Source organism: Mus musculus, chromosome 7, assembly GCF_000001635.26.
Source record: "Mus musculus strain C57BL/6J chromosome 7, GRCm38.p6 C57BL/6J".
Lineage (NCBI taxonomy): Eukaryota > Metazoa > Chordata > Mammalia > Rodentia > Muridae > Mus > Mus musculus.
The window spans coordinates 118089770-118117135 of record NC_000073.6 but is presented as its reverse complement, the minus strand read 5'-3'; the positions used below and the strand labels follow the sequence as shown (position 1 = coordinate 118117135).

Genomic DNA, 27366 nt, shown 5'->3' with positions numbered 1-27366 from the left:
CAGCAATGAACGAAGCTTCCCGAACCTCTGTAGGCTTGAAGCTTAATGGTCCAGGCTAGGAGTCAACAGATTCACTTGAGGTGTAACCCCAGTTACAGAAGTGAGGCAGACAGATCACAGGGCTGCATAATAGGAGGAGGAGGAGGAGGAGGAGGAGGAGGAGGAGGAGGAGGAGGAGGAGGAGGAGGAGGAGTGTAACCCCAGTTACAAAAGTGAAGCAGACAGATCACAGGGCTGCATAATAAGAGGAGGAGGAGGAAGAAAAGTGGACCTTAAGCCGGGCATGGTGGCACACGCCTTGAATCCCAGCACTCAGGAGGCAGAGGCAAGCGGATTTTTGAGTTCGAGGCCAGCCTGGTCTACAGTGAGTTCCAGGACAGCCAGGGCTATACAGAGAAACCCTGTCTCGAAAAACAAAAAAACAAACAAAAAAAAAAAAAAAAAAAAAAAAGAGAGAGAGAGCGAGAGAAGCGGACCATGGCAGTAATCCCTGTTACTAGTCAAGATTTTCATGACTCCGGGGACAGCATTGGGCCACTACTGGTCTCCAAAAGCCAAATTCAAGCCAAACCAACCAAAACAATAATAACAAAAGCCAAGTGCTGTGATGTTTAATCTCAGCACTGGGAGGCAGAGGCAGGTGGAGGCTAGAAGTCAGCTTGGTCTTCATAGTTCCAGCCCAGCCGAAGCTACCTAGTGAGTTTCATTGTGGCAAACAAAACTAAACGCAAGAACCCGCAGTGGCGTTAATGCCAAAACCCTAGAGGCTGAGGCAGGACTGCCGCGAGTTTCAGAGCGACTAGCAGCCCACCATTTCTAGTTTCATCTGCCCCTCCCAGAGGAGGCCCCGCCCTCGCATTGGTTGTCCTATAAGAAATCACAGGGTTTTGGGTTTTTTTTTTTTAAGTGTGTGACCATGAAGTCTCGCGATAGCGCTTCCGCTTCCCATAATTCCGTGCGTTTGCCCGGCCCACTCTCTTTCTGCCATCTTCCCTCGCCGGTGAGTGAGTGTTTGTGAAACTCCGTGTTCATCCGTGTGGTATCTGTGCCATCCCTTTACCCCGTGTTCGCTTTCGGAGTCCCGTGGGCCTATAGATCCCTGCAGGGGCCGTAGTCTCCGTCTGCCGGGGTCGGGGGCTATGGGTAGCCCTTTGCGGGAGCCGGCCCACTGCAACAGGCCGGGCTCGGCTCGGGCCGGCGGGGACGGTGGCCCGCGTGGGCCCTGCAGCCTCCGGTGTCTGCGGGAGCTCTGGAGTCCCGAGTGTCCCACGCGGCCGTGGCCAGGGTTGGCGCGGGGAGTTAGGCTCAGCCACTCACTGCCGAGTTAGGGAACCACGTCGTGGTTTACTCTTGGCGCGTAAAATACGCCTTGGCAGCGTCCTGAGGAGCCGTGGAGGTAGCCTATGGGTTGTGGCCGTTCAGTAGGCTGGCTGGGCTCCCTGTCACGTACTGCCTCTTCTCCCGAAAGGGGGTGTGTGTGTGTGTCTGTGTGTTAAATGGTTACCTGTAAATGAGTTAAGTCGCGTTAACCTCTTGACACACTGCTGGCTTTGAAAATCTTGGCAGACGGTGCCAGAACTTTTTCCTAATGACAGTTCCCGCACCCCCACTTTCAGTTTGGCTAGCTGGTCGGTCCCACCATTTCGAAGGCTATCTTCTGTGTGGTGAGGCTCGGCTTGTGTCATTCTCTCCCCAGCTATTTTGTGTGGTGGGTGGTATGAATAGGAGTGTCTTGGAGGGCTAGACTCTGAAGAACAGTGCTGAACAGTCGGGAAATTGTAGTGAATTTTTCCTGGTTCTTGGGAATGTTGCTTAGACCTAGGAAAAGCTAATGGGGGTAGGACAGCATGATTGGGTGTTGATGCAAACCCCGGCTTTTCTTTCCACAGCCACCATGGTGCGAATGAATGTTCTGGCGGATGCTCTCAAGAGCATCAACAACGCTGAGAAGAGAGGCAAACGCCAGGTCCTCATCAGGCCATGTTCTAAAGTCATCGTTCGGTTCTTAACCGTGATGATGAAGCACGGTGAGTATTGGTGTCTTGGGTTTTTGACAGTGCTGGATCTGGGAGGGAAAGACAGTAACCGTTCAAGAAAAGAATGGGTGTGTTGATGCTAACTCCCAAAAATTTTTATGTGATACGGAGCTTTCAGAATTCTGATGCAGAGACTCAGATGAGAGAAAAATCTAATAGGCAAAAAGTTAGTGTTGGCGTAAAGGTTTAGGTCTCAAATTGATGTCTGGTTTGACGCTGGTCACTTGTTTTATAGGATACATTGGTGAATTTGAGATCATTGATGATCACAGAGCTGGGAAGATTGTTGTGAACCTCACAGGAAGGTTGAACAAGGTAAGACATCTTGCTTCTCAAATTGCAGCTGTCTGCCACTTCACAGTGTTGTCATTCTTGCTCTACTTCCCTGATTTAAGGAATTGGCTAAGGCTATGCTTCTGTTTTAGTACCCACATTTCACTTGGTGTCTTTGGTTACTTGTTCAAATTATTGGTTAGTTTTGTGTGGGATAGAGCTAAACTCTGGTAACGCTGGAGTGGGAAACTGCTGATTTCAGTAGCTTAAACTATGGCTCAGTGTATGAATAACTCAGTCTTGTACTGGTGGTGTGTGTGGCCTGTTTATTTTCAAGATGGAAGTCTCAACACATAGAGAGGTTGATCTATACTCTGTCAAACTGCTGTATTAAAGTTACACGATGCACTTGTCCAGTGGTGTGCTGGCTTTTAATAAAATTGTTAATCTTGAGTAAGTGGCTAAGAGTTCATGGTCTGTTGGTGTAGGTTGTAGCTGTCTGAGTTCTAGGCTGCTCGTCAGTTTTAATTGTCATCAGCATAGCCAAATAGACTTTCTGACTCCATGGTTTAATAGCAGTTTGGGGCATTGTCAATAAGCTAGTGATAGTGCGGAAGAGCCTTCTGATCTGTAAGGAGTTTGAGGCCCTCTAGTCCTACTTGTGTGACCCTTTCAGAGAGGGGTCGTGGGCTAAGGCCATCAGAATCAGATACTTCCGTTACAGCAAAAGTACAGTTATGAAGTAGCAGTGAAGTAATTTTATTGTTGGGGCTACTACCAATTTTGTTAAAGGATTGCAGCATTAGGAAGTGTGAAAACTGCTCTAGTCATGTGGTGAACAGTTAAGTTGGTGAGGTCATTGCTGTTCTGACAATTTTTTCAAAAAGTTGTTCGCAATATCCAGAACTTGTTAAAATTTAAGTAACACCTACTGATTTAGAAGTTGGTACCAGAGACTGGGATATTACTGTGATTGGCCTGAACATGGTTTTGTTTGGAAAAAGGATTGTGGGACTTTGGATTTGGAAAGCAGTGAAATGCTGTAAGTGGGGCCTAATGAGCTATCCTAGTAGGAGTATGGAAGACTTTGTTACTGAGAGTGATTTGACTGTGCAGACCTGGCCTAAGGTTTCAGTGGAGAAGAACTTCAGTATGTGGCCTAGAGACTGTTTGTGGTATTTTGGTGAAGAGCTTGGTGGCTTTTTTGACCTTTTCTGAAGTCTGCCTGAGGCTAAGGTGAAAGGAAGTCTTGAAAACTTTGTTCTCTGGTTAAGTCTCATCGAAGAGCATTTTAAACACACGTAGCAAGCTGAGAACGGAAAATATAAAATATGTGGTTATTAAAATATTAAAGGGGCTCCAGGAAGTAAAAAGGAGCTGAACCCTGTCTTCAAGGACATTAAGTTGAATTAAGGACCTTGGGGCAAGATCCCATCCAGCTAAATTTAGGTCTAGGCATGGTAGTATAAACCCAGGAGATAAAGCCAAACAAATCTGAGTTCAAGGCCAGCCTGGGACAGAGCAAGTTCTAGGTGAAGAAAACTTAAATCCAGGGTTGGTGGACCACACTTTTAATCCCAATGCTTAGGATACAGGCACACAGATCTCTGAGTTCCAAGTCAGTCTACAGAGCAAGTTCCAGGATAGCAGGCTGTTAAGGAATTGGAAAAGAGAAAGCCTGGTGATAATGTAATAGAACAAGAGGGTAATGTCATGTTCCAGCCCCAGGAAGCAGCAGAACTTGGCAACTTTGGCCACATGGCTTTGGCTTTAGACTCCAGGATAGAAGGGACTACTGGGACAATTGATGCTGATTAGCTGGAGCTAGGAAATTAGCAGTGATTAGGAAGAGACCAGTATAACGGAGGTGAAATATTAATTAAAAATGGAAGTGTTTTCAGAGAGCACAATGAAGCTGTGTTCCAGAGATAGCTAAGGTTGATAGGTCCTGCAGTTGTACTTGGTAATGTGTAAGAGTCACCCAGGTGGTACAGGTTTTGAAGGCATAAAGGGGTCATGGAGAGCAGCTGAGGTCTGGCACAGTGAGAGGCCATAGAAGGCCATTGGTGAAGGTGCAGCCTCAGTTGTAGTTGACAGCCCAAGACTGAAGGGGTCATGCAAACGATTTGAGGCTTGGCCCTATGAAGAGAAGGCACTGTGAGGCTATTGATTCAGCCTACTTTCAGTGGGAAGACCCCAGTGTATTGGAGATGATCGTACTATGGGATGATTACCAAGAAGCAGTAGCAGTGGAGTTGATCAACCTGAGCTTAGAGTGCTACAGAGGGCAGAGCTGGAGAAGTGATGCCAACCCTTTGGAGTCAAGAAGATCATGTGTGGATCTCAGACATTGAAACATTGAAGCTGCCTTGGAGACCCCAAGATTTTCGAGATTCGAGAGCCATAGGATATCTCCTGAGGAATACCATAACGGAGTGGAACCAGCTCAGGAAAAGAAGTTTGTTGCAGTCAACAAAGATGAAAAGAGAAGTTGGAGATTGCAGGTCGGTGGTGGCGCACGCCTTTAATCCCAGCACTTGGGAGACAGAGGCAGGCAGATTTCTGAGTTTGAGGCCAGCCTGGTCTACAGAGTGAGTTCTAGTTCCAGGACTGCCAGGGCTACACAGAGAAAACAAACAAAAAAAGTTGGAGATCTGAAAGCTGCTTTGACATCAGACATGGAGATGCAGAGTTTGGAGTTTGCCTGGCTGGTTTCCTGTTTTGATTTGGGGATTACAGTTAAGTGATTGGATGGATCTCAGAAGAGACTTTGAACTTGTGTTTTTAACATTGTTGAGACTGCTATAGACTATGGGGACTTCAGAAGTTGGACTAAATGTACTCTTCATTATGCTATGGCTAGATAATAGCCCACTTAGACAAGCCTATGGGGGCCAGGGAGTGGAATGTGATGGTTTGTATATGCTTGGCCCAGGGAGTGGCACTGTTAGAAGGTGTGGCCTTGTTGGAGTATGTATGTCACTGGGCTTGGACTTAAGACCTTCTAGCTGCCTGGAAGTAAGTCTTCCAGTAGCTGCCTTCAGATGATGGTGTTGAGCTCTAAGCTCCACATGTACCATGCCTGCCTTGACATTAATGGACTGAACCTCTGAACTTGTAAGCCAGGCCCGATTAAATGTTGTCCTTTTAAGAGTTGGCTTGGTCGTGGTATCTGCTCACAGCAGTACAACCCTAACTAAGACAGCTGCTTCTGAGGTCTTTGAACATGGTGAAAAGTTGGCAAAGCTAGTTTTGAGCCATTTGTTTTGTTCCAGTGAGAACACATCCCAGGTGTGCTTTTAAAGTGGAAGAATATCTGTCCTGTTTTGGTTCCCCTGGTTTTAGGAAGCCTTAGTTCATGTCTTTGGCCAGTTAGCCTGTAAGAGGGTGAGCGAACTGGTTTGGTTAGAGCAGCTTGTGGCAATCCTCACAGAACTTCCCTGACCCCATGCAGGATAATGCCTACTGCCCTTAAGAGAAGGCTTTCACTTGTGGTGGTGAAGTAAGTCTGTACAGTTCCTGGCCTTCATCTCCTACTCTTTCGAGGGTTGTGCTGGTTCCTCTGGAGAGAGTTCCACAGTTGGAATGAAAGGTTCGGTTATAGTTCATGACTTGAGCAGACAGGATATTGGAGCAGTGAAAGCATAGGGTCAAAATGAGTGCTTTAGGGAAGTACAGTCTGGATCTGTTCAAAAGCCTTTGCGAATTCTATATGGTTGTCCTGTATAGGAACCCTGGGTCCTTGGAGGAGGGGGCAGTAATCTGAGGTACACAGGGCTATTGAGTATAAGCAGTGGGAGCCCTTTCTGTGTCTATGTCTCTATGTCCTACTTGATTCTGTGACTGAAGTCAGTGATTAAAGTGGAGCTCTTTCTCTGAAGGATAGTCTCTGTATCAGAGATGGGCAAGTTGTAAAATCATTGCTGTCTAGCTGCTGCCACCCTCCCTTGGGTAGGTTGTGCTGGGCACTTGTTATTTAGATTACTTAGATGTACTGTATTGCAGCTTTTAGTTTATAGGTTTATTGATGGGCAATACAACTTAAAGCTGTAGGGCTACTGAACTGTAGCCCCCTTAAATTGTAGAAATGAAATATTGGCAGTAATTTCACTTAGTCTCCGTGCTGTGAGGTGAGATGTCCCCGTCCCCGTCCCCGTCCCCCCCCCCCCCGGGCTAGTTTTCCAGGCACAACTATGTGACTGTAAGTCATTTGGCCATACTTGTTTGACATGGCTCTTGTAGGCAAGAGTGTAGATGTACAGCCTTGCTTGAGTATAGATGTACATACATGTTGTGAGGGTGGTGTATGTATATAGTTGCTGGGGCAGGATCATCCTATGTAGCACAAGCTGTACTAGAACTCAGTCTTCTTGTTTCAGCCTCTTGAGTACCAGGTGGTTGTTTTTTTGTTTTTGTTTTTTCGAGACAGGGTTTCTCTGTAGCCCTGGCTGTCCTGGAACTCACTCTGTAGACCAGGCTGGTCTCAAACTCAGAAATCCACCTGCCTCTGCCACCCAAGTGCTGGGATTAAAGGCATGAGCCTTCATGCCTGGCCGACAGGTGCATTCTCAATACCTACCTAGCCATAGGGAAAGTGATTGTGCCACCATGCCCACTGAGTACCAGGTTTCTAGGCAAATGCTGCCACACCCTGTTTAGTGTATTGAATGCCATTTATAGAAAATTTTTTATACAGAGTAGATGCCTGTTAAATATGGATTGTTTGTTTTGAATCAGTTGTGTTCAGCGGGTAAGAAAGGCTTCTTTGGTAAAAATGTAAAGAATTTAATCTTTGGTTCCATTTACAGTGTGGCGTTATAAGCCCTAGATTTGATGTTCAACTCAAAGACCTAGAGAAATGGCAGAACAACCTGCTCCCTTCACGTCAGTTTGGGTGAGTTGGCTTTCATATACAATTAAAAGTCAGTGCTTTGAAAAGTTGGGATATAGCTGGGCTTGAACTGAGGTTTGTTTTTTGTAGTGGTCTTTTCCTAACAAGTTTGGCTTAAAGTACTTTAGTTGTTTCATCCATGTGGGTCTAGGGATGAACTTCGGATCTTCAGGTGTGGCAGCAAGCACATTTACCTCTAAGCCATTTATTTCACTGGCTTGGTACCTTTTGTTTATTTAAGGTAACTTTTTGCTGATCTGGAACTCAAAGATTGCCTGTTTCTTCCTCCAAAGTGTTGGGAATTTAAAGGCCTGTGCCACCATGCCTCATTTTCTTTTAAAAGCTTTATATATTATATATACAGTGTTCTGCAGGCCAGAAGAGAGTACCAGATCTCATTATAGATGGTTGTGAAGCCACCATGTGGTTGCTGGGAAGGAACTCAGGAGTTCTCTGCACTTATTAACCTATGAGCCATCTCTCTAGCCCCCTAATTTTTGTCTTTTAAGCTTAGTTGTTCCCAGTGTTATTGGCAGTCAGGGCAGTGTATAGCTGGAATCTATCTTTGGTTCCAGCATTCATTCCTTCACACTGCCCTCTTGTCAGTCACCCACTTGCCTAGGCAGTAACAGTCCCTGTGTGCCTTCCCAGGAGGGCAAACTGAGCATTGTTAAGGGTGGTGGTGAGCAGAGTGAAGCATGGTTGGAATAGTTACTCACCAGCGTGTTTGTTTCCTTCATAGCTTCATTGTGCTGACAACCTCGGCTGGCATTATGGACCATGAAGAGGCAAGACGAAAACATACAGGAGGGAAAATCCTGGGATTCTTTTTTTAAACGTAAAGCATAAATAAAAAGCCTTTGTGGACTGTGCTCAGGGTCAGTCCTTTTGAATCTCTGCAGCAGAGTAGCTGGCTGTGCTGACTGGTGACACTTCTGGTGATGCTCAGCTGTGAGGTTTTATGTAGATATTGAAAGCATGACCATTGTCTTCACTTCACCTCCAGCTTGGGTTGTATGCCAGTAACATCAGCATAAGGTGGTTAATGACAGGATGGTCCCTTGAGTGTGCAGTGAGTCTGGTTTATTTGCCAATGAGAAGCACAGGCCTCCTGTATGGGTCTTTGCCTACAGCCCCCTTTCATCACCCAGACTTGGTAGACTTACATTCTGTCACACTGTTGGCTCTTAATCTCAGCCCTGAAAAATGCCATTTCTTGGGTATCAAGGCTAGTCTAGATTCAGAAACCATATAAAGGTTGACAGCTGGTTTAAAAAAAAAAAGGCTTGGAGCTTGAGTTGGGTTCGCAGGTTATTCCAGGGTATCTGTCTGCACTTTGTCTCCCAGATTTAAAGGTAAGTGCCACCATGCCTAGCATGGTGACTTATTAGCTTTGTTGCTGTGGAACATACATCAAATGAAACATTGGTATGGCTCTGGTTTCACTGTCCATGGTTAGTATCTGGTGGGTGGACACCTGGTGGAACCAAGCTGCTCATCCCAGAACTAAGGAGCCATTCCCCAGAGACTTGTCTTCCTACTAAGTTCCATCCCTACAGCTTCTAGTAGTAGCTTCAGAGGTTGTGAATTGTGGACTTAGTCTGCCATAACATTTAAAATAGGTATTAAATTCAAGTCATTTGGTCACTCAGCACCCACGTGGCTCTTCAGAACAACAGAAGCCCCTCGGACTTGTCTGTTGGAAAAACCAGTTTGAAATAATGTACCTGCTTTAGTTGAGAAAACGCTACAACTGGTGCTGTGTCCTGCCATGCTGATGAGCTCTGCTCTGCGACCTGCCGAACTTGGGGGATCTCTACCCCCAGACTTTGCTCAGATCTGTTGATGATTTGTCCATGCAGGAAAGTTTACAAGGTCTCTGTGTGTCTACTACTTACTAGTTGCTGTGACAAAAATACTGAAAGTGTTTACTGTGTGTGAGGCACAAAGTTTGTGGGAAGCTGTACCCTCCCTCATTTTGGTGCTGCTCCTGCCTTGACTGACAGGATGAGCTGCCCCAACCATCGTTGCCATCTTCCATAAGAAGCAGGTGGCTCTATTGAGTTCCCTGGAGGTGATCCCAAGGGAAGGAGGAGCCTGGGAAAGTGGATCTCAAGTCCCCTAGTCTGGCAGTTGGCTGTTTAGGAAAGTCCAGTGTCAGTGTTTGATATGTTGTAAGGAAACAAATTCAGTTTTATTTAGCTTATTGGCTCTGGGGAAATGGCAGTTCCCATTAATTGGTGCTGTCTTTCTCTTTGAGGATCAAAATTAGCTTCCTGTTCAGTTGTTAAGCATATTTCATAGTCAAATAATCCTCTTATCTTTACAAGTGAGGTTTTCCTTCGAGTGGATATCAGAGTCCCTCCCACGGCTTCTATCCCTCCTATCCTTGTGTAGGAAGTTAAGCTTGCTCATTTGTAGATTAGTGGTCGGTTACACTGCAATTTAGAGTATCATGTGTACTCTACACATGATTGATTCTAAGCCCCCTTCCCTTTCCATGTCCTTCAAAAATTTTTTTATTCTGAGACAGTGTTAGGATTTTTCCTGGGCTAGCCAAATGCAAGAAGTGTTGGTCCCAGACTTGTAATCTTTCTGCCTTAGCCTCCCAAATTCTAGGATTATAGATTTATGTCATGTGATGAGTGGTCTTTTAAAGATTATCTTTTATTTTTTTTGAGATGGGGTTTTTCTGTGTAGTTTTGGCTTTCTTGGGACTTGCTCTGTAGACCCAGGATGGTCTTTACTCAGATCTGCTTGCCTCTGCCTCCCAACTGCTAGGATTAAAGCATGAGCCTGAGCCTTCATGCCTGGCTGACAGGTGAATTCTCAATACCTACCTAGCCATAGGGAAAGTGATTGTGTCCCCTTCCTCATAGAGGGGCATAGTCACCCAGGCCATACCTTTAGCTTGGGCTTTTGGTCAGTGAAGAAGTATGAAGGGACAAGAACACTATCAAGAGCCTAATGTGCTCTGGCCTGGATGGTCAGCACAAAATGAATAGACTTACCAAATTCTGCTGTCTCCTTGGTAGATGTGAAGTTGTTGGAAGAGTCCTAAATTTAGCAGACTATACTGTCAGCCTATCAGACTATAGGCTGCCGGAGGGCAAGTCTGCTACCTATTTCCATCTCATGCCTGCATTGTTCATCCCCCTATGTAACCCACCTACCTGTCACTCATTCCTCCATCCAAAAACTATTGTAGGTTCAGTGGAAATTTCAAGCTTGCCTGTCTCAGCATCTTTCTTACCTTACCCCTAAGGATGGCATCTCTCTTGGCTACATCTTTGGTTTATCTGGAGATCCTTGATTAATTTGAACAAGAGCTACCTTGGGTTATGCAGTTTATGCCTCCAGTGTCCCAGAGACCGGCATTTGAGAGATCCCTGATAGCAAACCCATAGGGTGGCCTTTTTTTCATCCACCCCATTCTCCCTCCCACCTCCCTCTTTTGACCTTGAGTCCTCACCAGAGAGAAACCAGGCCCACTTAATTAGTTCTACATGTGTACACTACATGGGTGCAGTGCCCAAGCAGGAGAGGTGTTAGATTCCCTTTTAACTATAGTTAATAGACAGTTTTTAAGCCCCAGTGGATGCTGGGAAGCAAACCTACATCCTCTAGAAGAGCAGCTATTTCTCTGAGCCATTTCTCCAGCACCATTTTCCCCTCTTTTAAAAGCAGGTCTTGCAGTGTGGCCTAGTCTGGCCCCCTGAGGTGTTTGCATTGCATGGCAGGCATGTCCACAGGAACACCATAGTTCTCACCACTCGTACAGCACAGCAAGTGGGGTGCCGCAGGGGATTATCACTTGAGTATAAAATAAGGGTTGCTTTAGATTGAATAGGATAACCACGCGTTCTCAGAACAATCAAGGAAGGCTGGGGTGAGCCAGCACCGACCTTAATTGTTTACTTAGTAAACTACTAAATGTATGCACGTGTAAGCTTTTGCCTTGATTGAGGTCAAGCTGTCGAGAAATGGTTCTCTTTACAGTGGATCCAGTCAGGATTGGCAGCAAGCACCTTTGCCTGCTGAGCCTACATGTTGTATAGAATGGCAACGTTGTGTAGAATGGCAGTACATTAAATGGGTTTTTCATTTACGAAGTGTGCTGGCTGGTTTTGTGTCAACTTGACACAAGCTGGAGTTCAGTTGAGGAAATGCCTCCATGAGATTCAGCAGTTTTCTCAGTGATGGGGGGATGGGGGCTAGCCCCTTGTGGGTGGTGCCATCTCTGGGCTGGTAATTCTGGGTTCTGTAAGCAAGCTGAACAAGCCAGGGGAAGCAAGCCAGTAACATTCCTCCATGGCCTCTGCATCAGCTCCTGCTTCCTGACCTGCTTGAGTTCCAGCCCTGACTTCCTTGGGGATGAACAGCAGTGTGGAAGTGTTAACTGAATAAACCCTTTCCTCCCCAACTTGCTTCGTGGTCATGTTTTGTGTAGGAATAGAAACTCTGACTTAAGACATAATGGTTTTGAGATTATGGTTTTATTTATGACTATGGTGAGCCCTACTGAAGAAGCCTCAGCATTCAGATCTATCGTATCCTGCCAGTTGCTTGAAGCATGAATTTGAGTGTCCCTTCTAAATAGGTTTTCATTTCTGTGAAATGGGTACAAAGAGGCTATGTTCTAGTACTGTGGTCAGGCTTGGGATAAACTGTAAAATGAAAGTGGTGCTTGGCATAACACTATTTTACTTGTTTTTAATCCTGAGAGGGAGTCTGAATGCTTCTGGGAAGAAGATGTGGAGTCCGGACTGACCTGTCCTGACTATAGTATGTCTGCAGTCCTAATAACAGCCCCTGGGGGGTTCTTCACTCTTCTCAGCTTTTGTACTCAGAGTGATGGGGGCTAGTGAGGCTGCCATGTGGGAAATCTAATAACCAGGGGTATTGGGAAAATTGAGATCCTTTTCTGTAGATGATGAATGAGGGCAAAGAGAAGCAGTAAGTATTTGGGGCCTGAAGCAGAGAGATGAGGGGAAGGGAAGTTATAATGGAAGTCTTGAGTCAGCTGACAGGAATCATGAGTCAGCAGAAACCTGAGTGACCAGGAGTTGTGAGTCAGCAGAAAGTATAGATAGCAAAGATGATGAGTCACCATCATTCTTGGTGAATCAGGGCTGAACTGTTGTTACTGAAATTCCTTTTTGGGTTCTTGGTCTTATCAATGAGATAATTTAGGGGCTGGGACAATGGCTAGGTTGTTAAGAGCACTTGCTGCTCCTGAGTGGATTCAGGTTCGGTCCCCAGCACCTCCGTCGGGCTGCTCACACTAGCCTATGACTTGGGCTCCGGGGAGTCTGACACCCTCCTCTGGCCTTCAAGTGTGCTTGTACACGCCTGGGGGTGGGGTGGGGGGAGATGGAGTAATGAAATGAAATTTCTGATTTTTTAAGTCTTTGAAAGTAAAATACAATTATGTTGGCCTCTCTCCCTGTCCTTTTCATTCAACCTCTCCTATGTGCTCTCCTCTTACTCAATTTCTCGAATTTATGGCCTCTCTTTGTGCGAACATGTGTGTGTGAATAAAATAAAGCATTTTTTTTAAAACCTCTTGTCTGAATGGCTTCTGAATTGGTGACCTTTTGAATAAGCTTGCCTGGTTTCTACCTGATCACACTATGGTGTGGTGAGCAGCTGGACTTGCAACAAACAAAACATTGGTTTCTTGCTCCTTCAAGACTGCTGGGCACTGGCCATGTCACACCTCTGGGTCTGTCACCTTGCCTGACTGCTGCTTAAAGCCACTCAGCACACACACACTCCCAGCTGTGCACACAGTCGAAGGAGGCTGACCCTTGTACGCAGCAATTTTCATTTGGGACAGGTTGCTAGAAACCTTGATAATCTCAGAGTGTCACTGCCTGGGCTCTTCTAAGCTGTCCTGGCCTAGTATTCTCCAAGGTCAATTTCTTCAGCAATTTCTTTGTTCTGAAGGTTTCCTAATTAGCTTCTTACAGCTGTCTTTCTTGCTTAAGTAATAGTCTTAACTGTGGGTGTGTGGGGAAGCCTTGTGTATGGTTGAACCTTCTGGCATAGGCTATAGTTGCACAGTGTGAAGTCTGGAGAGAGGAGAGGGGAAGCCCTGGGTGTGTGATGAATGGGGATGCAAACTCGCACGTGGAGACTCATGGTGGCTCCCTCCTGTCTCCATGGATAACCAGATATGTACACTGCTCACTTACTCCAAGATCTGCATATCTGAACTAGCCCAATCCTTTCATCCTTTCAAAACTGATTTCAAAACCACGCCCAAGACAACTTCCACCTGGTGCCACATGGCATGGGCAAGGTATAGCACTTCTGAGACCATTCCTAAGAGGACCCCAGACACCCAGAGACTGGGCACCACTAGGATGACCAAGTGGTAGAGAGATGGAAGAGAAAGAAACAGAAGAATGTGCACAATGAAGAGAGGCAGAACTAGAGAATCAAGGAGCCTGATTTGAGTACCACCTAAGGCCGTAGTGAGGTCCTGGTCTTTAGGTCCTTTGTTACCACCAAAGGCTAGTCAGATGTCCCTGGTCTGGGCTGCTGCCCTGTCATTGTATGAGGATTGTGCAGAGCTGGCCCCATCCCTTGCCTCCCAGCCCTAGGAGAGCTAGCCATGAAGGTGGAGAGTAGGAGAGCTCACCCTATCCACCCCTAGCCGGCTGCAGGTCCTACACCTCACCTAGGAAGCACAGTAGAGCTGGCCCTGGTAGTGGGAGTTGTTGGTAAACTGGCCCCAAGGGTGTGAGCATGGCAGAGCTGGCCCTGCCACTTATCTGTTGTGTGGTGGCATAGGTGAGGGGAAACATGCTCCCTCCCCCACTCTTTACCACCTGTAGCAAGTGGCAGAGCCGCCCAAGGGCATGAGAGTGGGAGAACTGGCTCTGCCCTTAACAGTTGCAGTGCAGGAGAGCTTTCCCTGGTGCTGTGGGTGTGGGAGAGCTGGCAGGTGAGCAGCTCAGATACCATCCAGGCCCAGATCCAGGGCTTTGAGTTGGCACACCCCAATATCAACTCCATCTGTGGACTGCTGGAGAGCATGAAGGGGCAAGTCCTACACATCTAAAGCTACAGGATCTCCACGACACAGGGTGACAGTAGGGTGTCCAAGGGGAGTCCTAGTAAGTTTCCAGTATTGATAGTGTAGCAGAAGCCAGAGGCCTTGAACTAGACAAATGACTCATTGCAATGAACATTTGCAAGCAAAGGAGTATGGACAAAAGGGTGTACTGTGGGACATGCACACTGCAGCTTCCACACCAGGTTTTTTTTTTTTTTTGGTGGGAGGTTGCAAGGGTGAAGGACAGTACGAGAGAACAAGGAGATGGGTGGGGTTGGGTTGCATGTATGAAATTCATGAAGAATCAATAAAAAGTTAAATAAAATTAAAACCAGTTATCAATCCATCATGAGTCTTGTTAAATTCTCTCCAGGCTCCCATGAGTGCTTCAAGCATCCTCTCTGCAGTTTCATGGAGTTTCCACTAGGTGACAGCACAGGACCACAAGTATCTTGAAACAGTTTGCTGCCATTAACCTATGTCTGGACTGGAAACCTTGTTGAGATGAGGCAAATTATTCATGGCCACAGAAAGAAGGTTCAGAAGGAGGGAGGATGTGTATCGTTGGCATTGGCCTTCAGGTCAAGGAGAGTTTGTCGTAGCTACTTTTCTACTGCTGCGACAACATTCTAAGACCAAGAGAACTTAATTGTGCCAGGCGTGGTAGCACACGCCTTTAATCCCAGCACTTGGGAGGCAGAGGCAGGCGGATTTCTGAGTTCGAGGCCAGCCTGGTCTACAAAGTGAGTTCCAGGACAGCCAGAGCTATACATAGAAACCCTGTCTTGAAAAACAAACAAACAAACAAACGGAGAGAACTTAATTGTGACTTGCTTACAGTTTCAGATGGTGGGCTCATGACATCATGTCAGGGAACATGATAGCAGGTATGAATGAATGATGCTAGAGCAGGAGGAAGGGAGGGAGGGGGAGACTGAGTGTGAGGACGAACTGGGCTTTTGAAAACCCCAAGCCAGATCCTAGTGACATACCTCCTTCAACAAGGCTATACCTACTAATCTTTCCTAAACAGTTCCTCCAACTGGGGGTCAAACATTAAACATTCAACTATATGACCCTCTGGGGTCCATTCTCATTCAAACCACCACCACAAGATTGTTCTGAGGACTGGGGGGATAGGTTGTGCCCAACAACCCATTCACCCATCCATCTACCTACCTATTCACTACCCACCCATTCACCTACCTACCCACCCATTCTCACACATACACACACACACACACACACACACACACACAGAGAGAGAGAGAGAGAGAGAGAGAGAGAGAGAGAGAGAGAGAGAGAGAGAGAGAGAGAGAGCACATACTAATACATGTCATACCAGACACAGAGCATAGCTCATCTCCTTCCCTCCCGTCCTTTGGAGCATCTGGCTATATGGTACAACAATTGCAATTCTCCTTCTTCAGACTACCATTAGATTACCATAACTGGCATTATTGGTGTGTGCCAGCATATCCAGTTCCAACACTGCTTTTATTGAATGTACAGCTTTCTTTGGTTCATTTGTGTTTTTGAGACAAGGCCTCACCCTGTTGGTAAGACTGGCCTGGAACTTGTCACTCTCTTGCTTGTAGTCTCTGAGTGCTGGGATTGCAGGTGTGCCTGGGAGTCAGGGCTGCTTTCATCTCTGGCTCGGTGCTAATGACTGTTAGATCCGTCTGTGTTGTTCATTCTTTGCCTCCCAGTTTTAATATTACTTTCTCTTCTGCTGCACTTTTTAATATAAACCAGATAATCGTCTGGAGGCATTTTTGCCCCTTGTGATCTCAATAAAGTTTCCCCAAATGCTTCTTCCTGCCCACCCCACTCCCACTCCTAAGGGAGAACCAAGACGACTCCGACTTCTGCTAACTCCTAGCTTTCCTAGCTCTAGGGCTCTGCTTCCTTAGGGGGATGCTGTGACCTACAGCACTCAAAAGCTTTAGGTTTTTTTTTTTTTTTAATTTTAAAAAATGTGGTGGCAGGGTAAATAAATTAATATTTTATTAGCACTAACAACCAGGAAACAACCTGGGCCTGTATGAGCTTGGCTGGCTCTTGGAAGGTTCGGAAGAGGGACATAGGGACATCATTACGTTCCAGACCTGGGTTTCTCATTTCTCACCCGCCTAACTTCCTCCTCCGTCCCCAAGGGCTCATCCACTCAGCTGTGCATGGCTTTCTCCTGCTATGCAAGTGGAGGACTGAACATTTTTTGCACAGTTAGTAGTCCGCTGCCAGCTAGCCCACCCTGAGTGCTCACAGAAGGTCATTCAGCACATGGTCTGGGTCACACTGAGTTTGTGGTGTCCAGTTAGACACAGTCAGGTAGACAAGCACAGGGTACAGGTTTAAGGACTCACCAGCATGATGAGGTGTTCCATCTGTATGGAAGGCAGGGCTCTCTGACCTCCAGTGACCAGGAGCAGCTTGTTCTTCAGTGACAGGGTCCTAAGTGGGACCAGGAGGTGAGAAGATCAAAGAGAAGACAGGAAAGTTGAGGTTGGGAGGAAAGTCTCCCACAAAGTATGTCTCATGCCCAGCAAGTTCAGTAAGAGTTACAGCATCTTAACTATTTGCAGGGAAAGAAGCAAATGGACAGAGTTAGTGGAAAGCTATCACACAATGGGACGAAGTCAGCAGGAGGCTAGCCAAGTAGTGATACACAGAAGGGACAGAAGATAGCTCAGAGGCATCAGAGACTGAGCTCACTGCGGCTTCTCTCCCATTTACCCATATGTATATACATACATATCCACCCCATCCCATCCTACCCACCGCTCATCTACTCATCCCTCTCATCTATATACCCAGTTACCTGCCACCCATCCACTCATTCATTTGGGGGGAGGGTGGGAAAGCTGAGTTTCCGGGATTCAAAACTGTAACTCCTTTGAGATCCTGGTCTCAGATCCAGACCCACCATACAAAGTTTGTCCCTGGACAAGACACAGAGCTACTGTTCCCTTCGTCTTTTCATCAGGGACTCTGAGAAGGTCTGAGTCCGTCTGACTCACAGCACTCCAGGACCTGGCCATCCCCTTTTATAGCTGCTTTCTCCCATTGCTTGGTGAACTCCTAGGCCCTGCAGAGCCAAGAACTCAGGGAAATGTGTATGCCTTGCCATCCCCACGCCAACCCCCACAATCCTTCTTTCTGACAGGATTTGCCTATGTAGCCTAGGCTGGCCTCTTGCCTTGACTCCTGAGTGCTGAGATGATAGATGGGGCTACCTTGCAGGGCTGGCCACCCCTTTCTCTTAGATGCCGTCTGACGCGGGCCCTCGGAGGATAGTGCATTCGAATGACAGCACTCTCATATCTTTCCTTCTGAAGGAATCAGTCTAGAACCCTTTGGAAGGGGCCCTGAACCTGTTAGTGATCCCCTTTAAAAGGCAGAGGGGACTGGGATGATGACGTAACCCCTTCATCTGCCATGTAAAATTGAGATAGTTTGGGAATGTGTTATTTGACTTGGTGATGAGTGGGCCTCCGTGATAGAGGAAGATGGACAGCTCAGATCGGGGTAGAGGTTGGCAAGAGACCACACAATGAACTGGGTCACAGCTGAGACTTAACCAGGTGTATCTGAGCCACTGCCTGGGCTCCGAACAGGACTCATGCAGCCCCACATGCCTGCTCAAAGAGAAGGGAGGTGACAAAAAGGGTACATAGTGGGACAATGAGCTGGTGCTGGGCCCCAGTGTAAGACCTGGGGTAAGGAGGTCACAGAGATTACCCCTTCTCAGAGACACTGGCCCAAGTCTGTCCATTGCAGAGGTGTCCCTAGTTAGGAGCACTCAAGTAAGTTTGTAAAGGATCAGGTGTGTGTGTGTGTGTGTGTGTGTGTGTGTGTGTGTGTGTGTGTGTGTGCGTGTGTGTGCGTGTGAAGGGACGAGAGTCTGAGGACCACAGGAAGTGACTGGGGATTAAAAGCTTCTGTCACAACTCTTGTCCCCCTCTGAGATAGAGTTTATCTTTGTAGCCCAGGCTGGCCTTAGCTCACAATCCTTCAGTCTCAGACTCCTGAGTGCTGGGATTTTAGGCATACACTGGCCAGAATTATAGCCATTCATTGTACTTTCTGTCTTCTTAAATGAAGGATAAAGGTTCAGTTTTGGAGCCATGGGCTGTAGCAACAAGTCTCAACATGACTGATAATTAGAAATTTCGGCCCTGGACATTTGGCTCTGAGCAGAATACGAGAGCCATACCTAGCAGGCTGGGGCCCCGAATCCCAAGCCAACTTCGTACTGTGGGAATCAAGTGTGACTCACCATCAACGGGTGATCGGCCCTTCTTCCTCACTCACTAATGAAAATAGCTCAGCCCCTGTAAATAAACAGCTCACAATTTATGCAGTGGGAAGAAAGAAGTGTATGTGAGGAAAAGGAGGTGTCTTCATGGAAGGGGGATGTTAAGGTGTTCAGGCTGAGTTATGCAGAGGACTCGGGTCGGGACACTTCTCGTCTGGGTCTGCATCCTGTAGCTGTATACTTTCCCTGTCATTGTCATTGGGGCCATAACTGGAGAGTGAGCTTTAAGCTGTAGGTGGTCTGGAGGTGGAGGACATGTGTGTGTGTGTGTGTGTTGACCTTGGTTTGAGATATGCTGAATCTCAGGCTGAACAGCAAAGTGCCACCAACATTCCTACCTTCTTCCCCAGCAGCTCTGCTCCTCTCTGTCCCCTCGTCCCCTCTCTCCTTCCTCCTCACCCCTCCTTTTCTTTTGAGACAGGGTCTCTCGCTTAGGGTGGCTTTGAATTTATTATGTACCCAAGGATGACCTTGAACTCTTGATCCTCCCTCTGGCTCCACTTCCTGTGTTCTGGGATTACAGGAGTATAACACTGTGCCCTACTGAAAGCCGCCTTCTGCATCTGGAACTCCATGCATCCTGAAGTCTCTAGATCAGGAAAAGTCTGAAAGGATGCAAGCCTGGGCGGAGGCCACAGGGTCTACTTGCATCTGAGTATTAGAAGTTCTTAAATGTGGGAGGGCGTGGTTGCACATGCCTCTAATCTTAGTTCCCGGGGAGGGGGAGCTATAGCTGAGGCCAGCCTGACCACGTAGTGAGACTCTATCTAAAGGGCGGCAGAGAAAGCGGAAGGGAGGGAAGGAGTGGGGGATGGAGAGATGGCTCATTGGTTAAGTTTAGTTCCTGGAACCCAAACTATACTGGGTAGCTTGTTATTGCCTGTAACTCCAGATCAAGGGGAATTCAACACTTTCTTTTGGCATCTTCACACAGGAGCACATATGTGCACAGACACACAGAGATACACATGAATAAAGACAACAATAATTTTAAAAGAAAAGAAAAGCAGCTAGATAAAGGATGTGCCCCTCCCCTTGATCTTGTACCAAAGTGCTGCACCTGCTTTGACTCAGCTCCGTCCTCTCTCCACCTGTCCTGCCATTTTTAGCTGTCACTTAATGACCACCACAACTCCATAGCTGTCTTTTCTGCTTCCTTCCCTGATTCTCCATCAGAGAAGGTGCACACGTATCTCACTCAGTATACTTGAGTGACTTGAGGGCTTTGTTTCCTTGAAGACCAAGACAAAAAGCCCAACATGCCTAAAAGAGCCCGCCATCCTCTGGTCCCTGCCTGCTTCTCACCTCCACTTCCTCTGCTCATCCATTTCCTCCACCTTCTCCTCCGCCACATTCTCCATCTGGCCCACCGCTCCATCTCCCCCATCACCCCATCCGTTCCAGGCAAGCTATATGCTCAATCTCTTGCTCTGCTTTGCAGCTCATGCCCTCACTTCTCACCTCAGAGTGCGCACAAGTACTGCACAGAGTGATCTTTTTTGCCTCTTTCCAGCCAAACTCTTAGTCTTCCTCTAGGTCTCACTTTAAACTGAGCTTTCCCCCAGAAAGCACCACTTTTTGCCCAGAGGAGACAGATAAACCCGCCAGTATTTTCTAAAAGTGGCAATCACATCAATTCCCATCCCAAACATTCTTCTCACAGGGCGACCGACACATTTTCCACTGAAAGGCAGGACCTATGTTCTGCCTCCTTGAATCTATGAGCATAGCTTTCTTGCAGCTTCTATTCAGAGTTCCCCAGAAGACGTGCTGTGGACTGAGAAGGCTCTGTCTCCTCCAACTGCTTTGACTTCACAGCTGAAGCCCAAGCTCTTGGAAATAACCCTGTCATGCCCTCTACAGCCTGCCTGAATTTCTGACACAGAGAGTCCAAAACAAAACCAAAGGGCTGCTTTCTGCCAACAAAAGTTGGGGAGACTTGTTACTCAGGCAGTCACTGACCAGCACAGCCAGGAGCTGCTGCTTCATGGGTCTCCCCTAGCTAGCTCTTCCCCTGCCACGAAACGGAGGACACTGTGTCGTCTGGTAGCCTTATTTTATCTCCCCCTCTGGATTATAATTTATGCAAATTCTCTCATTCTGGTTCAGTTCCCCTAAGCTCGCCATGAGCATAGGGTCTTTATTTTCTTTCTTTTTAATTATTTTGGAGACAGAGCTTCTCTATGTTGCTCAGGCTGGAGTCTAATTCCTGAGTTCAAGCAATTCTCCTGCCTCAGGCTTTCAAGTACCTCAGACTACAGGTACCCACCACAGTGCCTGTGTTAATACTGGAATATTTCATAATACATTAGTTTTTAGGATCACTGTTTACATAAAATGTTAATCTTTTCTTTTTAAAAAGTGCCGAGCATGGCTGGGAGGTAGCCTAGTTTGTAGAGTGCTTTCCTAGCATGCACAAAGCCTACAATTGTACAGAGAGGCACACACGACACCTGTCGTCCTAGAACTTGGGAGGTGGAGGCAGGAGGAACAGAAATTCTAGATCATCTTTGGCTGGATGGCAAGTCTTAAAACATCCTGGACTACATGAGACCCTCATCTCAAAACAAAAACTAGTTATGACAGCAAAACAAAAGTCCCAACCAAATAACAATTTAAACCCAAAAATTAATTAAAAAGCAAAGAAGACATGCTTTAGCTGTAAATCCAATTCCTGAACTTCAATGTTAAGATAAATGGGACAATGTCTCACTGTGTACCTTAGCCTGGTCTGGAACTTATTATCTGGGATGGCCTTAAACTTGTGTTCATCCTACCAAGTACTGGAATTGAAGGCCTGTACCACCACATCTACTTGGAGTATCCTTAGGAAATTAAAAAGCTTCCTCACATGTCTACACACATGGTTGGTGTCATCCTAAACCCTGAAATGCGACATGCTGGGCATGGAATTGACAACTTACCTTCTTCATTCATCAGCGTGCTTCTGAGACTGGTCCTTGTAGACCCATGGAGAGCTAAGCTCTCTGGGCTTCTGTGTGGTGCCTCCTCATGCTAACTATTGTCTTTTGCTTTCCAGCTATGTCTGTCTTGATGGGTGCTTACACCGTGCCTGTGGTCTGCAATCCTTCACAGCACCTCTGGGAACATGCGGCTTTAGAAGTCCTCTTACTATGTAGTCCTCTTACTATGTAGGTAGCCCAGCTACACTGGGCTAGCTGTTCTCAACTTGGCTGCACATAGAATTTTCTGGAAGCTTTTACAGTCATCTATGTTTGTCCCCAACAGTGCTTGGTAGATTTAGAAATCCCCAGTGTGCTTCTGGGATTGAGTTCACTACCCAGGGATGTATGCTGGGTATGTTGGTGGCAGGGTTACTGGACCAAAGTGGTACACAACCTTTTTTTTTTTTTTAATCCCCCCCACTTGTTCTGACATGACTTGAATGACTCTGGAAGTGTGCAAGGGAATAACTGTTCTGTGTGAATGAAACTGCTGAGTCAGATCCTTTGTCCAAAGTGCAAGTTATCTCCAGTGCCTTGTCCCTGAGCCACAATCTACCTAATTGTGTGTGAAATACCTTGTGTCTTTATGTGGCAGCGTGGCACAGCTGAAAAGCGCCCAGTTGCCAACAGGCCAGCCTGGCTTCCAGTTCAGGCCAGACTCTATCTTGCTGTGTGTACTAGCAGGTCATGTCTCTTGGGTGGACTCCCTACAACTGCAATGGAGAAATGAAGCTGGAATCCCACTCAGGTTTACCTTGAGTGCCTACTTCCTTTCCTTCCTTCCTTCCTTCCTTCCTTCCTTCCTTCCTTCCTTCCTTCCTTCCTTCCTTCCTCCCTCCCTCCCTCCCTCCTTTCTTCCTTTCTTCCTTTCTTCCTTCCTTTCTCTCAAGACAGGGTTTCTCTGTATAGCCCCAGCTATCCTAGAAATCACTCTGTACCAGGCTGGGCTTGAACTCAGAAATCCACCTGTCTCTGCCTCCCAAGTGCTGGGATTAAAGGCATGTGCCACCACTGCCTGGCGAGTGCCCACTTTCAATGTGGGTTGCCAGGTATTGGCAGACAACTAGGCCTAGCCAGGAGCCTCTAGAGTTCAGGTGTCTTTCTACCCAGTAGCCTCCTTTGCCACATGTAGAGAGGCTTTGAATATGAACTTCATAGAATCACAAAGACAGCCAATGATATGGAAACAGAGTTATCCATTCAAATATTGCAAAGCCAGAAACCTGTCTCAGAAAGCACCCCCTCCAAAACAATTGTGTAGGGGTTGGGATTGTAACTTGATTGATGGAGTGCTTGCCCTCCGTGTACTAAACCTTGCTTTTGGTCCCCACCACTGCATAACCAGATGTGCTAGCCCATGCCTGTAATCTTAGCACTCCAGAAGGGGAGGTGGGAACACAAGAAGGGCACAATGAGTCCAAAGTCAGCCTGGATTGTGTGAGACCCTGTTTAAATCAGCCAACCAACCAACCAACCAACCAACCAATCAGCCAACCAACCAACCAATCAGCCAACCAACCAACCAGCCAGCCAACCAACTAATCAACCAACAAATCAACCAATCAACAAACCAACCAAACCAACCAAACCAACCAACCAACCAACCAACCAACCAACCAACCAGCCAGCCAGCCAACCAACTAATCAACCAACAAATCAACCAATCAACAAACCAACCAAACCAACCAACCAACCAACCAACCAACCAACCAGCCAGCCAGCCAGCCAACCAACTAATCAACCAACAAATCAACCAATCAACAAACCAACCAAACCAACCAACCAACCAACCAACCAACCAACCAACAAACCATTGCAGTCAGACCTGGCTATGTGAGACCCTTTCAAACAAATAAACATTGCAGTGATGAAGCCCTTTCCTCTTTATCAACAGGCGGCATACTAAGATGTGACGGTGGAGGTGGGAAGCACTATGATTGTAGTTTCAAGGCACTGGTGAGTCTAAATGATGTTTCAAGGTCTCTGTAGTAGAGACATGATAGTGTCTGTGACTGCTGTTGGTGACAAAGTTACGTGTTCTGAGGAAGCTACTGCAGCTTGTTGCCATCCCTATGTCAGAAGGAAATGCATCATGTCATTAACATTAAGACATAATATTTTGTGTGGATACATGTGCTTGTACACACGTGTGTGGGCATGTGTGTGTGCACACATGCACTGGGGCTATGACTCAGTGTTAGAATGTTTACCTAGCATCATGATTAGGTTCTGTGCCATATCCTCAGTATTACCAAATGGATGATAGATAGACAGACAGACAGACAGATAAAATTTGTGGTATAATTTCTCATGTAAGTTCACTAGATCACAGGCTTATGGAGCCTGTGGTGGTTTAAATAGGAATGGCATCCATAGAGTTATGTGTTTGAATATTCTTGGCCCATAGGGAGTTACACTATTAGGAGGTGTGGCCTTGTTGGAGAAAGTGTGTTTTATTCTCTTCCTAAAGCCTGACCATCAGCTACCTTGCCAGTGCCATGTTGGCCTACATGCCACCAGGTTTCCTGGAATGATGATAATGGACTAAACCTCTGAAATTGTAAGCCATCCCCAATTCAATGTTTTTCTTTATAAGAGTTTTGGTGGTCATGGTGTCTCTTCACAGCAATAGAGACCCTAAGTAAAACAGAAATTAGTACCAGCATTGAGGTATTGCTGTGATCGGTCCGATCATGTTTCTTATCAGAATGTGGACTTTGAGACTTTGGATTAGAAAAGCAGCTAAATGCCCTAAGTGAGCATTAATGGGCCATACTATTAAGAACACAGAAGACAGTGATGGTGAAGGTGGAGGCCTGGCTCAAGAGGTTTCAGGGGAGAAGTTTTTTTTTTTTTTTTTTTTTGGTTTTTCGAGACAGGGTTTCTCTGTGTAGCCCTGGCTGTCCTGGAACTCACTTTGTAGACTAGGCTGGCCTCGATAGAGAAGAATTTTAATATATGGTTTAGAGACCATTCTTGTAATATTTTGGTGAAGAATGTGGCTGCTTTTTGCCCTTGTCCAAAAATCTGCCTGAGGCTAAATTGAAGAGTTTTGGATTAGTCGTATTATCAGAGGAAATATCAAACCAGCCTAGAATTGTCATGTGGTTATTAGTGTTCACTCTCATGAAGATCTGTAATGAAAAGGAGCAGGCTGAGAAAGGGAAGATGTACAATTCAAGGAGAAAGGGGGCACTAGGAAGTAGAATGATGGCAAATCCTGTTTTCAAGGAGATAAACAGATTAAGGAAAATCCTGATGTTAAATGGAATAAAGGCAGTGGTAACCTCAGGGCAAGACCCCATCCAGCTAAGCTTCCGACTTGTGAAAAGGAATTAAAGAACAGTTTAGGACCAGGCGTGCAAATGCTTGCCTTTAATCCCACCTCTCAGAAGGCCGAGGCTGGTGGGTCTCTGAGTTTGAGGCCAGCCTGGTCTACAGAGCAAGTTCCAGGACATCCAAGCTTAGCTACTGAAGGAAACCATCAAAACCAGAAAGCTGATGAAGATGTGATTGAACAAGTGGGCCATGTCTCAGCCTCAGCAATCAATAGAACTTGGCAGCGTTGGCCATGCGGTTATGACTTTAGAGTGAAGTATAGAAGAAAGGGGTCATGGGATCTCCCATAGTGACTAAGAAAAGTCTCTGAGACAGAGTGTCCCTGAATGGAGGCCTAGAAAGGCCCTTGTGTGAAGCTGTGAAGGTGAAGTCTAGGTTGCCTTGGAGACCCCAAGATGTTAGAGATGCCAGAGCTGTGGGATACCTGCAGAGGAAAGCTGTTAACAGGGAGTGGGCCCACCCAGGAGAAATAAGTGAATTATAGTTAGCAAGGCTGAAAGGAGTTGGATAGCTGAAGAGCATTTCGACATCAGACATGGAGATGCAGAGTTTGGAGTTTGCCCAGCTGGTTTCCAGTTTGATTTAGTCCAGTATTTCCTTACGACCCTCCTTTCCCTGTGCTTTGGAAAGGTAACATCTATCCTGTGCCAGTGAATACTGGAAGAATTTGATCTGCTTTTTCATTTTGACTTTTCAGGGAATTGCAGTTAAGAGACTGTGTGAGTCTCAAAAGGGACTTGGAACAGGGTTGAGACTGTTCCTGGGTTACGTTACAGCTACAGGCCTATGGGGGCCAGAGAGTAGAAGGTGGTGGTTTGAATAGGAATGCCACCCCCCATAGACTTAAGTGTTTTAATGCTTGTCCCATAGGGAGTGGCGCTATCAGGAGTGGGCCCTTGTTGAAAAAAGTGTGTTTCACTCTCTTCCTGCTGCCTGCCAATCAGAATGTAGAATTCTCAGCTACCTCTCCAGCATCATGTCTGCCTGCCTGCATGACCACAATGCTTCCCACCATGATGATAATGGACTAAAACCTCTGAATTGTAAGACAGCCCCAATGAAACGTTGTCCTTTATAAGAGCTGCCACGGTTGTGGTGTCTCCTCACAGCAATGGAACAGTAACTAAGGCAGTTACTAAAACAGAGCCCTTGCTGGTGTTGCACAGATGTGAGCTCCTATCTATGTTTGACAGCTTTCTGTGCCATAGACTTTAGTGAACTGCCTTTATTCCTCTGAACCTTAGTTTCCTCATCTGTGAAATGGGTGCAAGATGGAGTAAGATTTTCAGGATGCTGGGGAAGGATATATCAAAGGCATGCATTTGATGAGAATTGACTGTGTTTGGGGCTGTTAGGTGTCAGAGACATTGATTTCACACAGTGAGAAAGAAAGGCAGAATCTCGGCCCTTATGGACTTTATAACCTAGGGAAAAACACACAGAACAGGGAGGCAGCATCCTGTAGGTTTTCAGATAACTGAAGGGCCTGAGGAGGATAAGTCAGGTGGCACAAAGGGGAGCAAATGGGGTCAGTAAGATGGCTCAGGAGATAAAGGCTCTTGCCACAAGGTCTGTTGATCCCTGAAACCCACATGGTGAAAGGAGAGAACCGGCTTCCACCAAGTTGTCCTTTGATCTCCCCAGGTGCACCATGGCATGTGTCCCCCAATTAATAAATAAATTATAATCTAAAAAATCAGAAAAGAGTAAACAAGCGTCTGATAGAGGCAGCACAAGATGGAATAAATGGTAGGAATGGAGGGACTATGTTAATGTGCAGTGTGCGAGATGCATTCATGACATTTGGCACATGGCCTGGGTTCCTTCTGGTGAGGATGGTGCCCATACTCCTCAAAGTGCATCTCTCTGGGGATGGAGATCCCCTGCTAGCATGGCTAGCTGACGCTGCCTCTGGTGCTGGCTGAGGGTTGGATCTGGAAACCACACCCCAGTGAGAGCAGGGTCTGAGGGAGGTGTTTCTGATTAAAGAGAGATAGGGCCTTTGCTCTGCTCTGCCTTGCAGAGAGAGCGGAGCAATCCATAGATCTCACAGATCAGTGGAGGGCGTTTGGAGTCTGGCGGCTCTGGCTCCTTAATTAAACCTGCAACTGAGCAAAGGTAATGGCCTTCCTCTCTCTGAGCTTGTTTTGCCTGTCAGAGACTGCATCAATCACTACATCCCCAATGGTTCTGAGGTCCTGATGAAGTGGCCTTAGGCTTGGGCATAGCCAGACTTCTCCAGGATACACTGTTGCGTGGGCATTTATTATAGAGAGTTCTGTGTTGCCTGTGTATCACCACAGCAGCTATGGTTCCTTCTCTTCTTCTAAGATTCATTTTACTTTTAGTGTGTGTGTGTGTGGTGTGTTTATGTGTGTGTCATGTGTATGTGTATGATATGTGTGCATGTGTGGTCTATGTGTATGTGTGTGTGTGTGTATAATATGTATGTGTGTGTGTAGTCTGTGGTGTATGTATGG

At 46.6% G+C, this 27366-nt stretch overlaps 1 protein-coding gene across 1 annotated transcript; it reads left to right on the top strand.

The window, feature by feature from the left end:
- Nucleotides 1–988: 988 nt before the first annotated feature.
- Nucleotides 989–12762, top strand: Rps15a (ribosomal protein S15A). Its single transcript, NM_170669.2, has 5 exons — nucleotides 989–1000; nucleotides 1890–2027; nucleotides 2272–2351; nucleotides 7118–7203; nucleotides 7943–12762. The coding sequence occupies exons 2-5, from the start codon at nucleotides 1895–1897 to the stop codon at nucleotides 8034–8036; spliced, it is 393 nt and encodes a 130-aa protein (NP_733769.1). The 5' UTR covers nucleotides 989–1000; nucleotides 1890–1894; the 3' UTR covers nucleotides 8037–12762.
- Nucleotides 12763–27366: the final 14604 nt, after the last annotated feature.